We start from the raw sequence: 15179 nt of genomic DNA on the forward strand, positions 1-15179 counted from the left end.
AAAGCTAGGTCAACATGGCCATTTCTCACCTTTTATTTTATCCACTTTTGTCAGATTGACATAGAGTCAGTTTCAACTTTTCATCCTCATTTGTAAAAGGCAAAAGTGGCTCATCACCAGTAAATTCTAATATTTATTGTCAAGAAAATGAAATAGCCTACCTACTCACAAACCCGCCAAAGATGGCATAAGGCCGATAGCCTGCGCGCAAGCTTCAGATTTTGACAGATCACACGTCACCCTGATATCCTTCTCGCGCACACAACATCCCAAACTTTCCCACTATTTGACATTTTTTGTAATTTTGGTCAGATTTTACAGAAGGAAAGCCTTCCCAAGTAGCCTGGCAAGCCAAACTAATATTTTTGGCCGCTAGGGTGCGTCTAGATTTCTAGGCTACTTCCCAAGACTATGGCCCTGCAAAATGCTCAACAGATAGCTTTCTACAAACACTACGAGTAGGCTACTATTAAGCACATCATCACTTAGGGTTGGGCCAACGTAGGCCTGCGCTATTCAAAATGGCACTTTCGTACCAATTAGGCCATGCAACAATAGATCCATGAATTGAAATGAATATTTGGTCTTTGACATAGGCTATAGGCTACATTTTATTCATAAGCTTGCAAATGTACAAAGCATTTAGTTTTCGAAAATTGTGCAGAATTTCATCGATAATAATATATTTACTAAATAAATTACCTGACTTTTTCTTTACAACTTCTTAAAAATATGTCAATAAACTAAACTAATCAGCAGTCACAAATGTCACAGAATGCATGTGAAAAACAGAAGGGCTCACAATTGACTTATTGTCCCCATGAATGACATCTAGCCAAAATTACATAGGCTACAGTTATCATGTCTTAACAGTTACAACTCATAGAAACATTAAGTATGGTCATAGAAAACAAATGCTACATCACAAGTAACAACAAACAACCCCAGCGCATGTTACTAAATTAACACATGTATTCATAGGCATAGAGGCATAATAGGAATAAAATGACTCTAACATGTACAAATATGCCATCCAGATATCTATAAAGTTAGTTGTCTAAAAAGGCACAGAGAGGCTTCAGAGAGGAGAATCTGGGGATTGTCTATTCATCTGGTCCGTGGCAGGAAGTAGGATGGTGGTGGGACTAGATGCTGCTTTGTACATCTCCTGGCTGGGCATCTGTTGAGGAGAGGGGATGGGGGTCTCTGGAGAAGCTAAGGAGAGAGGAAAGACGGTGGTATTGGTTTAACATGGTATAACAGCCAAGAAGTAATCAGGCTGTATGAAAGAGTGACTTTTAAAAAAGTACTAAGATGTATGCCACAAAGAAAATACTGAATCGGGGTTTGTTTGTATGTTTGTTTATTTGTTTGTTTGTCTGTCTGTTTGTTAGCAAGATAACTCAGAAAGTTGTGGATGGATTTCGATGACATTTTGAGGAAAGCCGTTACATTTTGGGAATGATCCGGATCTGGATCCAGGAGGCAAAAATCTTCTTGGTAGAGTTAAAGAGACCCTATGCAACTTTCTGCAGGAGACGATCGCTCATTGTTTACATCTGGAAGTCTGAGACGAAGAACCACGCTTGCAATTTATATATTTAAATATAGCCTATAAATGTATAAATATACACGCTAAAGCGGTCGGGGAAGCTCTGCAGAGAAAATGCAAGCATAAAACGAGCGAAAACGACAAACGAAACCGAAACCAGAGATGAAATCGCCAATCCTGCATAGTTCCTCTTTAAAGTATGTGACTACAATGTCATTCAGTCATATTATTTAACAAATTATTGGAAATCAGAAAAAAAAACTAAGCAGTGGGGGAGATCCATTCCTTGTTCACATAAAACGCATCAATGTAAACACAGACTTTACCAATACTAAAAATATGCTTACAACATCCACCATACAAATCATACCTTAAACGCACAATAAGTTTAAATCATTCTTTATCAGAATATGCCCAATGTACTGATTGCCATCAACAAACTGCACTGAGCTACAGCTCCCAACTTACTATCTGCAGATAAGCAAATCCCCTTAACTCTATGTGTCTCTATGTGTGTGTGGCTTGGAAGACATGTTGACTAAAGCCCTTTCTAATCAGTCCTCTCTAGGGTTATAAACAGGTGGTATCAAGTAGTTAACATCCAAAAATTCAAGACCACGACAGATTTTATTGCTGTTGAGCAATAACATACTCAGCAACAAACTGCAACTCTCACTACTGCTCAAAAGCTAACCCCACAAAGTGGCATTCATCACCGCCACTGCTCTTGTTTGTTTGTTTGTTTGTTTACAAGGGATACTGCACATTAATAAAAATTACCATGAATACCAGAGTAAGCCAGACAGGCTAATTTCCATCTGTAGCTCCTGGCTCAATGTTACAATAGACCTCATAAGAACAACAACAAAACAGAACAAGCAAACAAAGAAAACGAAACAAACATGGCAACCCTATGTCCTGTGCATACCGATCTGCTGTATTTGCACAGAAGGTGGGATGGAGCTGATGACGATCGTGTGGCCAGTGTGAGGGTCCTGAGCGAGCTGGGGATGGCCAGTGGGGTGCAGGTGGGGCTGCTCCGTGCTTATCCCTGGGGTCACACACACACACAGTACAAGATGAGCACCGTTACCTGTTAGTGTAGTTAGTGTCACCTGCCCCATTCTCATGATCTGGGTTCTATTCCCTGTCAATACATGCATGTCATTTTTGGACAGCATCTGATACTCAGTGCCTTCCGACAGATATGATGACGCTTGATGATGGACTCATCGTGAACAAATGATATGGATTCATATGAATATTTGGCAACATTATACAGTCTAATAATATTATTGCAGTGCACCAATAGCACATCTCCACTGTGTCAGTCTCACACCCACCTCCAAGCAGCATTTCCTGCAGCAGGTTGTCGATCTTGGCCAGGCCGAAGAGCTTGATGAACTGCAGCTGCTCGATCATCTGCCAGGTGATGCTCTGCAGGGTGGGCAGCAGGAGCAGCAGCTCGCCAAAGCGGCCCCGCGAGTCGTACTGCCGGTCGTTGATGTAGTCCTCCAAGCTCATCTGGATCTGACACCTCATATGTTTAATCTTGGCTGGGTCTCGAAGGCTCTTGGCATCTGAAGAGGGTCACATAAAAACATGTTGAACAAGTACAAAAAAACACGGGGTGCCTGTGTTGATATGGACTTGCTATCAAGCAAAAACAAATAGTGTGTTTGGGTGCGAGTCAAGCCGATGTGGAAAATAAGTAGTTACCGGGGTCAAAGAAAACAATAGCTTTTAAGGCTGCATATTCATTGTCATCGATCTGGATATCTTGGAAGGGTAAGACTAATTCGTCCAGGACACGGTTGGCGACTCGATTGATCTCTGCCTCAGGACAGTTCCGGTGGATTACACAACCATTACCTGGGGGTGGATAGTATCCATGAGAAAACCAAGGTCTGGGACAGAAAAAAAATCCTCATACATACATACATTTCAATAGTAAATATTTCACAACCGATTTATATGCACCGCATTGCCGTGTTGTGTTTTTTTTTTTTTTTCCAAATCATGTGGGATGGTAGTGTTTACCGAGAAGCAAGATGTCTTTGTAGGTCGTTGACCTCTTGGCCACACCAAGTAAGAGGTGTTCTCCAGCGTGCGCTCGTAGAAGACTCACCTGGAGGAAAATAGACACTGTTAGACTTAATGCATTATGTAATTCATAGTCCATTCAACACAAAATCCAGTTTTGACGGCTTATTATACACTAGGGACAGGTATGTTAAATCAGTTGAGTGAGAAACTATATTCTAAAAAGTTGACTTCATTTCAATAATCATTTTTATTTAATTAAGTAAATGTGGGTTGGGGGTCAAGGTTAGGAACATGTTATTGTCTGACTAGGTTGACCATTAGGTGAGAATTAGTTCTAGTGGATAGGTAGACATTGCTGTTGACAAAGTCTCTAAAATGCACTGTCCAAATAACATGTAACTCAAAGTTAAAGCAAGCTCTTTTCCCATTAATGTTCGCTATTTGGTTTTACAGTGTCCATTACCTGGTCATCAAGTGGCAATTCACTGAAAGCCGGAATGTATTTAGCCCATTCTACCAGAACGAGCAGCTGTTGTTTCATGGACTCACAGACGTCAGCTATGGTAGCTGATTTCTTCTCTGAGACATCAGGGGGCACTGTGGGGTTGATGACGTTGATCTTCAAAGGAACAGACAGAGAGCTGATATGAGCTCGCAGTCAAAGCCTCAGCCAGAGTCATGTATTAGTCTATTTCACAGCCTCTTGGCTCCTTCACAGTAAACTCTCCAAAGCTTAAGTGCTCATGCAGCTTATTAGAGACATTTATAAAATTAAGTAACGATGAATAAGAACAGAGACATTACAGGACTTGATGAACCAAAAACAATTCCAAATGTGAATCATGGCTGCCATCCTTCAGCACCAATAATATGTTTTGTGCGCACAAATACACTCAAAAGAGTAATCAGTGTCAATCATAAATCTTGTAAATCCAGTTAAACAAATTTGATTTCCTCATCTAAAAATACTTTCATCATGGAAAAAGTATGCGCAATCTAATCAGAAGAGTTACGAGAGTAAAAACTATGGTAAATTCTCTGATATTCTCTCTAATTTGCATAATCATAAACATTGCAACCATAGATGTTCTGTGTGTGTGTGTGTGTATGTGTGTGTGTGTGTGTGTATGTGTGTGTGTGTGTGTGTGTGTGTATGAGTGTGTGTGTGTGTGTGTGTGTGTGTGTGTGTGTGTGTGTGTGTGTGTGTGTGTGTGTGTGTGTGTGTGTGTGTGTGTGTGTGTGTGTGTGTGTGTGTCTGCAATGCCTGATTAATTTGTATGTTTACAGCATGTGTGAAACACATCTTTTTGTCTGCCTACGTGTATGTATCCTGTCCATAAGAGGATTTCTATCACCTTGTCATTAATGTGTATCTATTTTGTCTTCTTTGTAATGATGTGTGTTGAATGTGACTGTGTGTGGGAACCCTGCGGCTATTTTGCTTACCTGTTGTGATAGGGACTCTGCCTGTGCAAGTAAGGTGATAGGGGGCAGGTCACTGGTTTCCTGTAGGTTTCTTCTTGAGCTGATACGATCCCTTTCATTTTGTACCGCTGCAAAACACACACACACACACACACAAAATCTTACTGATTAGACAGCTAATCACGGGCACAGATTATAACTGATTAACTGTTTCAGCTAACTGACAGAAACAGTAGGCTTGTTTTCCCCAAGGACAGGGATTTGAATCTAATAGACAGACGGTTGTTTGTAGGTGATATGAGCAGCCTGTGTCTGGTGTCTTGATGAGGAGATATTATCAGCTGATTAAAAATGTAATGCCATCCCTCAAGAAACTAGGCTTTTCATGTTTATTTGCTTATCCATTTCAGCAGTATGCCTTTTTAAAAGGTTACAGGATAAACTTCTTTCTCCCCCCACCCCCTCCTCTTTGAACAAGTATCTTTATTTCTATTCTGGAAAAAAGGACTCTCTCAACTTAGTTGCTTTCAATTTTACTTCTGAGACTGGGAAAACCAGATGAGGGCTGGTTGAAACCAAGGAGTGGAGCAAAAGGTAAAACTTTAACCGATCACAACCCAGAACAACATGTTCGCTGGGCGGGTGAAGGAGAAAGCACATGATCGCCCATCATAAACTGCACTGCCAAGGTTGTCCTTCCAATAAACAGCACATTCCTTGTGTAATCAATGCCTCGTTTATGGCTGCTTACCATTTCAGATCCTGAGCATGGCTCTCTCACTCTCTCACTCTTCCCTCTATATCTCCCTCTCTCCTACTGAACAAACTGCTGCATGTGTACCTGTAAATTCCCTTCTCTATACTTATATCACACTAACTCCGTTTGCAACCCTCATTTGTGTACGAGTTCAAATTACCTTCTTTCTTCATTCCGGCTCTGAAGCATTTGTGGAGACGGCAAAACCGACACTGATTCCTTTTGTCTTTATCGACTACACATTGCCGATTGAACCTGTGAGGGCAGAAGGAAATCCCCACCATAGATCAGTGTGTGTTTGCAGAAGCCATTGAGTTGACAGCCATATAGTGTTAAAACCTGGAATCCCTGTGCTTGAAAAGTGACACACCCTTCTGCTTATCAGAACCTGTTAAGTACGTGTGAGAAATCTCTTTGACCTGCCTTGGTGCTTATACTGCACTGTTTATATTAGTAAATGTTTAAAATGTAGTTTGGGTGGACAGCAACTTGTGTGTTTGTGTGTCTTGCGTGAGCCGGTTGGTGATATGCTGATACGGGCCCCGTGCACTGTGTGGCCGCCCGCGGGTGGCTCTAACCTGCAGGAGTAGACGTGGCTCTTGCGTATGCTCCGTCTGAAGAAGCCCTTGCAGCCGTCACAGCTGGAGGCGCCGTAGTGCTTGCCAGTGGCTTTGTCCCCGCAGATGGCACAGTTGGAGCTCATGCCATTATCCCCCTGGTTCATGTTGGGTTCGGCCGGCATGATGTCTTTGTGGGGGGCACAGAAAACACACACATATATGACATCCCATGAGGCCGAGTGTGTGTCTCTAAGCGTCCACTCCGAGTCTTATCAACGCCATCCAGCCTCAGCGTCCTAGCAGTTAGCCCAGTTCAGTGTATCAACCTGAAAGATGTATGGACGAACCGCAGAGCGGCTTAGGTAGATGTCTATCAAACCGGGCTGTCTTTCAATAAGTATGGAGCTAATTGGGTAGCTGAAGATTTCAATGAGGGAGTTCTGCATATGTGAACAAAGGGTCTCCACCAAAGCAAGCCCTCTTGTGTAATCAGGACCCGGCACCCCTCTGTTAGGGCACCGCGGCGGGAGAAATCAATCATTCCTTTGTGCATTCAAAATCATAACATTTCAACAAAAGAACTGCAACAGGGGACTTCTCCCTTTTTATGCGCAGTCTGATTGAAATCTTCTTGTTATGTAGGACAGACTTAATCAGGATTATCCATTGTGTGTTTTTATCTTCAAGACAAATATTCAATGGAGACTGGCGTTGCTGTTGCTATTTTTAATATGTGTGGAGTGCAACCTCCTTATGATTCAGCATAATCCATAACTTAATTTGCACTCGCATTTTTTATAAATGAGATGCACAAGACTCCCCTTGAATAATTGCATCACTGTGAGTTGTTACTGGCCTGCTTAATTCAATTCTTTGTGTTATATTTTTTAGGGCTTGTTGGCAAGGGAGAATCAAAATGAAAATGTCTGAATCTCCAGAGATAGACAAAATCACTTGAAACAGTTGTTAAGACAGAATCTTAAAACAATGATCTCAAGACATCTATAGCACTGCAGCTACTAATACATCATCTACTTTACAGTATATAGTGCAAACCAGAATCAGTGCAAAAGGTGTAATCAACAAGGCCATAACAATATCCTCTCAAGTTCAATCTTCAATCTAAAGAGGCCTCACATTGGTTTCTCTTTATCAGTAGGTATTTCATCACTGTCCGAGACCTGTGTAAAAGCGTTATCTCCAAGTTCAACCAACACCAACAGCAGAACGATTGACATACACAAGCCTTACTTTGCATTCAATGTCTGACAGAAGTAATGGTGTTGTGTTCAGCCAAACTTTCTAAGAGCAGCCTGATTAGAAATGGCGGTCCCCTATGCGTGCCCTTTGAATAGTTCTTCATTCATGCTACTTTATGACTTCTCTCTATCACAAGGGATGCCAGTGCACTGCGCAGTAAAGATAACAAGGCCAATCTGTCCCAAAGAGAAACCACAGGCTCTGCATTTTACAGCAAGATTTGGGAAATCACAATGACAAAGAAAGTAAGTCATTTTCTACACCACTAGGAGAAAATCCACACATTTTATAATTAAGCTTTTTAACTGATGGCATGGCTAACCATGGCACCTGACAAGCTGTTTTTAATGGGATACTATGAAGGCCTAAGGAACCCCAGTTATATTTTGAGCAAAGTTAAATGGCAACTTCAGAATTTTAGCAAATCATTAGCTTGCTTGGGCTTGATGGCAGGTAATATGGAAAAGAATTATTCAACCGTTCCTGAAAAGATCCAGACAGACTTGAAGACACAATATCTTCATTCAGTCAACAGCATTTTAAAACTTTGTTTTTTCCTTCAACAGCAACCACATTGTCTGTCCACATTGATTTGTAAGTGGCCAGACCAGTAATCTACCACCAAGGATACGTTATGCTTCATGGGAGGCATAAAGACCTGTCATGCAAATACTGATCTGTAAAGTTCCATCTGCATTCACTCTTCATTCCTTAACCCTCAGTCAGAACTGTCACTTTGCATTAAAACCGAATGGCCATCGTCCTGTGTGTCCAGTAACACTTTGACTAATTAACCATTAGTGCTGGTAACGGATGTGGGCAGCCACCAGACAGACAAATGGCTAGTATCCCTGTCTGTGTCAATGAGCTCAAACGCCTACCACTCACCCCCTCCATAGAGGACGTCTGCGTTCTCAAACCCCAAGGTGCTGTAGGTGGGATCCAGACCCTCGGAGTAATTGGCCACCTCCATGTCCAGCAGGGATTTGGAGAGAGGTGTTGGAGGATACTTCATACCTGCCCGACTGTCTCTGCAAAGCCCTTTTACCCAACAGGGCCCTGGAGTTTAGCACGCATGAGGTAACCTGAGGTTGCACATCTCACTATCTTGCACTGACTGCTGCTGATTTGTCATCCAGGACAAGCAAGGAGGAGCTCTACCTGCTGCTTATCTTGGGGGCTAAAACAACTTTATCTGTGCTTATCCAAATTGATCAGAGCAATCTGATCAGATATCTCATTGTTGAGCCATTAGTGAAAGATTTACTTGTATGTCTGACTGACACCAACACATATTTGGCAAAAAATAACACAAACTAGCCAGAGGGGTTTGGAATTAATGTGAAGAATCATTAAGATCACTGTTTACAAAGGGTGACAGTGTTTCTAGGGTTTCTGTGTTTTCAGCATTTTTGAATAGCAGGGTAATGTGTTTCATAGATACACATCCAAATTACTAGATCTTTAATGGCAAGGCAGATTTCAGTTAATTTCTGTGTCACATGTCAATTGGTAAGTATGAGTCCATTTCAGTAGGCCTATTTGTCAGCATGAGACAAATTTACCACCAAAATGGCTATACAACCCTTAAACTATTATGGTAGACTCTAAAAATGAATGTTTTGAAAACAACACATCTCTGTGTCCAGATAGGGACAACACAGCTTGTATTGTTTCCAACACATTTAAGACTGTATTATAAAAGGGAAAGAATCACACTAATATTGCATTGTGACCTATATTGTGATTGTATCATATTGTCACCCTTTGTAAACAAGTGACAGCAACGATCTCAGCCAATATGGTGCTTCAGGAGCATGAAACTCATTTCATTGGCTTTGAGAAATGGAAAAATAACCGCTGACAGTACTTTTCCAATTTCAAACCATTTTAGGGCATTCCCTCAACTGACTAGGCCAACAACTCGGTTTTACGCAGGTGTATGACCAAGTCATAACATAATTGGTATCACAGGTTGGAAACATTTACTGTAACTTCATAAAAAGTTATGTGTGTCAATTCCATTGACGATTTGAACAATGAAGTGCTGGCACGTTACATACAACTAAATCCATGGTGTGTCTGCTGTGTAACATGGATTATGAAGAATGACGCCAATAAAATATAACTAAATATCATAAAAATGTCTACTAGGAAAATATTTCTCAGCAGAACATTTTTCACAGTAAAGAAAAGCCTGGATAGAATATGCAAAATAGCACTACACAAAACATAGATTTTGTTTTGCATTCCTTCCAAATAGTATATAAAACATATTTTTTAAAAAGCAAACCATGGGTTTCTACTCTTCACTAGACACTGAGATTAACATGCCAGGGTCAGAGCTCTGGATGAGGAAGTGTGTGGGTAGCTTAGTGTGCATCCACAGCATGTTACCACACGGCCATAAAAGATGAAGTCATGTTCCCCAGTATTGCTCTGTAGGTTAAAGGAAACAACTGGAGAAAAACAACCAGTTGACGTGGTCGCAGGTAAGAAGTCAGTTACAAAGGCGGTCAAGTTCAATATACAGTAGGCTGTGTGTGGAGATATTTCAGTATTGAATAAGATTATCTTGGTCGTTTGTTTGTATTTCTACTTACATTGCTGTGATTACTCAATAAACAGACAGGAAATAAAACAATTGTATCCTACAGAGTGAAACTCCAATAAGCCACGCATCACTGTAGCCTAATGGTGATGCATGCTTAGGCCTATTCTCTCATGACAGAATTATAATTTTTGAAGAGCTCCCTGCTGTAGCTACAGTATACTTTTTCTAAAAGAGAAGAGCAGGAATAATACATTGCAACTACAACTACAGGCTAAATACAAATAACTACTAGCCTACCTCCTTCAGAATCTGTTATGGGCTGTTCATTTGGCAACAAAACTAAACATGAATTGACCCTGATATAATTTGACATCACATCATCAAGACTGGACTAGACAACTTAATTTTAAATCATAAAGAGCACAAACAATTTCAATGGAAGATACATATAGCCTATTAAGGATTTAAACCAGGAAGTCTAAGTTTGGCCACTAAATCATAAAGAGCACAAACAATTTCAATGAAGATATTAAGGATTTAAACCAGGAAGTCTAGATTTTGCTACCAAACACAACGAGTAGCGTGAATCCCTGTTTTGACAACAGTAACCTACAATCACGTGATGCAACATAAACCAGGGTTCACATTGTGAAAAAGAATGATCCGTCCACTGGTTCTGAACTAGGCTATCGTCTCGTACCTGTAGGCTAAGCCAGTCGTCGTGTTTCAGTTTTGCCTGTTTCAGCTGCCTACCACCTGTAGCAACAACCCGATTTTGCGCCACGGTCTCGTTCGAATATGAATGACGGACCTACCTTTCTTGCGGCCTATGTGCATGAATCCGGCAGTCTAATAATAATTTCTTTCTTCGGTGGGTCCTTACTGTAGCCAGTAACACATTCAATGTGGCAAATATGTCGCTTACAATTCATTCAGCTACACATTTGCGGGCGTGAGGGGCCTGTCATTAGATCGATTTACTAAACAAACTGAAAGTTGGGTGGGGATGTTAAACAGTAACTAGCCTCAATAAAAAAGAAAAAGAAAAAGCATCGGTGGACGTTTGTTTATAGGTTCATATGCTCTGAAAGTGTTGCTATAGCCGTTCCTATTATGTTATGTTGGGGAAAAAATAAAAAATAGATTGCCTATTTTATTTAGATTAGGCTAGGCCACTGGTTTGTTCTACATGCCTATCAGCATTTGTCTGAACGCGGTTTCCGTGTAATTCGAATAAGACTTAGCCTAGGCTACTACATAGGCTATAATTTGTGACTATCTATTGTAAGAGAATGTCGACAAGTCACAAGTAGACTGCATTATTGGTTGGTCCAAACCCAGGCCTGTCACCACATATCTCAAGACCCATTAGTCGGACAATATTGTAGTAGTTCCACTTTAAGACGCCAGATGGCGCGCGTGTATTACAGTTTACACACAATTTCTGGTGAGACACAATTCCGATAATATGTAGGCTAGCTCATGCACCAACCTCCTGAACTGATTCTGCTGAACTATAAGCACAATTTCTGCTGTACACTCTAAAGTTCTAAAACACTTTTCAAAACACTACACACAATTCTCTGCATTTGACACAATTTTCATAAAGAAAATCTCTTGTTTTCACAAAGAACACACTGCCATTCAAATTCTAAAGCTAACTGCCCTACCATGCACACTGACCAGATGGGCAAACACCTGTCACACAGTTTTACAATTAGCAATCAGAGCTTCAGTATTACAGTAGTAGTACAGGCAGAGGCAGAGCCAGAGGAGTGAGAGTAAGAGGAGGACGGGCAGGCCAAGGACCGTAATCTCTGATAAGATCCGAGCCACAAGAACATTGCAGTGCTGCGTACAGTACCGTACAGTACAATACAGCTCAATGAGCACAGTAGTACAGTATTGCCAGTGGGCTGTTCTGTAGGACTGTAAAAATAAAGTATGTTTCAAGTATTTGGGGAAAGTATTCCTACTTGGTATTCCTACAGTTTACAGTATTTTACTTGTTTGGCAGCTGAAAGATTACCAACACATGATGTTAATTATAGTTCCTGTAAACACCTTGTATACTGTAAGCTAGAGAACTACTCTTGAAAACATGTGGTACTGAGAGAGTGAAACAACACATCATAACACAGTACAGTATGTAAAGTGACTAGTTGCAAATTCAAATAAAATTCGGAAATTCACTACCACTCCACCAATTTTGGATTGGGAATGAAAACAACAAAGATGTTGTGAAGATTTCACACAAGTACTTGGTTAGCTAGCCCCAACAAGACAGAATAATACACCTAAATTGGTATTTCATTGGCAAGTTTATTCAAAGACGTCAAAAATATTCACGTTTTCAAGACTTTTATATAAAAAAAAATCCACACATATAAAAAAGTCACGTGTATTTCATTCTCTCATATACACACACAGCATTGCGTACATATGCGTCCACACACACACACACACACACACACACACACACACACACACACACACACACACACACACACACACACACACACACACACACACACACACACACACACACACACACACACACACACACACACACACACACACTGTTGAACACACCACCAAATGTCCTTCAATGGCTATCCCTCCAGTTTACAAAGACATGTCAGTTTCACTGGATCTCTCCCATGTACAGTCGTTTGTCACTGGAGCAAGACAGCACAATAGACTCCTCAGGGTGAAAGCTGACCTCGTTGACTGATCCAGCATGACCCGGAAGTTTGTAGAGAATCCTGCGGGACGTGGTGTCCCAGACATACACAAACCTGTCAGCGGATCCAGCAGCAATCTTACTGCCATCCGGAGACCAGGAGCAACGCAGAAGGTTCTTTTCAAAGTTGTGAACATTCCCCTGGAAGACCTTCACACACCTACAACAACAGTAACAATGTTTATGAATAACCCCATAGCTTTAAGAAAATATTACTTTGTTACAAAGGATAGACTTTGACAAATATAAAAGGTAGCATAAATACTATACAGCTATAAAAATGACAAAAATGACAGTGACCCACAAACAGAATCAGAAAAAAATCATGTCTACATAACTGGTAGTTATTTGATATATTTTAGGTTTTGGTATCTATGGAGTCTGAGAGCAGGTAGGAAGCCTCTGAGGTAAGACCCCCTATACCTTGAAAGCAATTCTAAATGTCTAGATTTCTACACTGAATAAAAGCATAAATGCAGCACTGCAGTTTTCGTTCCCACTTTTGAAGAGTTGAATTAAATCTACTGGAAGGAGTTGTTAAGCACTGCTGAAAAGGCAAGCAAATGGCTGAGGTACTCACGAACAATTAGGGTCATGTTATAACCTGAATTGACTCTGTGATAAGTGAAAACTAGTCACTGTGTTTCTACAATGGTATTAGCTGTCTTTGGTTGTGTCACAGGCCTAGACAACTGATATTTTGTTGACTGTTATACCATTGAGGACTAGCAGTTCTGCTCATCATTGGTGCTGTCCCCAATTCACTTTTTTTCCCAAGAGTAACATTATTGGATATCGTATCAGTATCAGCCGCAACAAACCCAATACATATCGGTTACCATTATCAGCCCTAAAATTCCACATCAGTGCATCTCTATAAATAAGCCTTTTGTTGCTCAACTAACACTAAGGCTGCCCTGTTGGTGATGTAATCAGTTTTGGTTCTTTGTTTAGGCACTCAAGCTTTGATTAGAGACTGTATCAACCTTAACATTAAGCACTTGCTGAGTTGTCGCTTTGTTGGCGATGTTTCTGCTGTTTTGGTTCTTTGGTTGGGTATTCACGCTACTGGCTTTGCTTTAAGTCTGCATCAAAGGAGCATGTGTACTTGCTAAAGTGGTCCACTTGTTGCCTGCGAAGGCTGCTTTCTTGGTAAATGTTCTATTGCTTTGATTCTGTGGTTGGACACTCAGGCTACTGGCAGCTCCTGTTGTACCATGAAAGGAGGGTCTTACTGCAACCAGCCATTTGTGCAGACTAAGCCCTCTTCAATGGTCCGTATATTAAAACCAAGAAATAAACATGAAATGCTTTATTTTCAAACTATATATTGTACAAGAGCGTGGTATCCTCACCTCTCCTTCGGAGCAAATGGCCGGACATCCCATACGCGCACGGTGTTGTCCATGGAGTTGGAGAGCAGGTAGGATCCCTCTGCGCTAAGACAGAGTCCTGTCACAGAGTCCCCGTGACCTTGCATACTGTATATCAACTTATTTTGTCTCAGGTCCCAAACCTTAATGTCATTATCAATGCCTCCGGACATGATCTGGTCGCTGGTGTCGTTGAAGGTGACGCTGAGCACCTGGTAGGTGTTCTGAAAAGTGTGAACGGGTGCCTTCTTTCGGATGTCCCACAACTTGACGGTGCCATCGTCGCTGCCCGTGCACACCAGCTGAGGGCCACGGCGCGCAGGGTAACACGAGTTAACGAAGGAGGTATGGCCTTTCAGACGTTTCACACGTTCACCTGTCTCTGCGTCCCAGACACACACCGTCTTATCGGTGCTGGCGGAGAACAGCAGGCTCCCGTCTGTGTTGTACTGAAGTTCCATAACTGCTCCACTGTGTCCCTTTAGCGTCGCGTAATTTTCGCACTCTCCATACACGTTCCACATCAAGATGAGGCGGTCATAGCCAGCCGAGGCTAATGTGGCTCCATTGGGGTGAAATTTGCAGCCGTAGATCTCCCCGTCATGCCCGGAGAGCAGCATAATCGGGGCTTCGAGGCTGGAGCAGCGCGGGGGTCCCGTAGGCATGAGTTGTTGGGACTGAACGGCAGCTACAAGCTCGTTGCGCGGCCTCTTCACAGCGGTTGGGACCACTGCCATATCGGCAGCGCGTTTCTTGGGTTCGATCATTACTGCAGAGCAAGCCTGATAGTATTACCTCGCTTGTCCTCTGTTAGGATGGCTTATATTGTCAAAACCGCGATGAAAACAACGCCAGTCCTCTCTTACCAACACGCTAACACAGCACCATTCATTCACCTCGCACCATAGA

At 41.7% G+C, this 15179-nt stretch overlaps 2 protein-coding genes across 3 annotated transcripts; both read right to left on the bottom strand.

The window, feature by feature from the left end:
• Window positions 1–593: 593 nt before the first annotated feature.
• On the bottom strand, window positions 594–11112 carry hnf4g (hepatocyte nuclear factor 4, gamma). Of its 2 annotated transcripts, none has more exons than XM_062521658.1 (10): window positions 10970–11112; window positions 6359–6527; window positions 5941–6035; window positions 5045–5151; window positions 4062–4217; window positions 3593–3680; window positions 3272–3424; window positions 2896–3132; window positions 2481–2603; window positions 594–1215 (listed from the first exon to the last, which is right to left on the bottom strand). In XM_062521658.1, exons 1-10 carry the CDS (start codon window positions 10989–10991, stop codon window positions 1079–1081), a joined length of 1287 nt encoding a protein of 428 aa, XP_062377642.1. In that variant the 5' UTR covers window positions 10992–11112; the 3' UTR covers window positions 594–1078. The 2 variants fall into 2 exon arrangements, with proteins under 2 accessions (XP_062377642.1, XP_062377641.1); XM_062521657.1 differs by lacking the exon at window positions 10970–11112 and adding an exon at window positions 8489–9290.
• A 1188-nt stretch (window positions 11113–12300) lies between these two features.
• LOC134065915 (U5 small nuclear ribonucleoprotein 40 kDa protein-like) lies at window positions 12301–15179 on the bottom strand. The gene is made up of 2 exons (XM_062521036.1): window positions 14253–15179; window positions 12301–13057 (listed from the first exon to the last, which is right to left on the bottom strand). The coding sequence occupies exons 1-2, from the start codon at window positions 15035–15037 to the stop codon at window positions 12799–12801; spliced, it is 1044 nt and encodes a 347-aa protein (XP_062377020.1). The 5' UTR covers window positions 15038–15179; the 3' UTR covers window positions 12301–12798.

This window comes from Sardina pilchardus, chromosome 19, assembly GCF_963854185.1.
Source record: "Sardina pilchardus chromosome 19, fSarPil1.1, whole genome shotgun sequence".
Classification (NCBI taxonomy): domain Eukaryota; kingdom Metazoa; phylum Chordata; class Actinopteri; order Clupeiformes; family Clupeidae; genus Sardina; species Sardina pilchardus.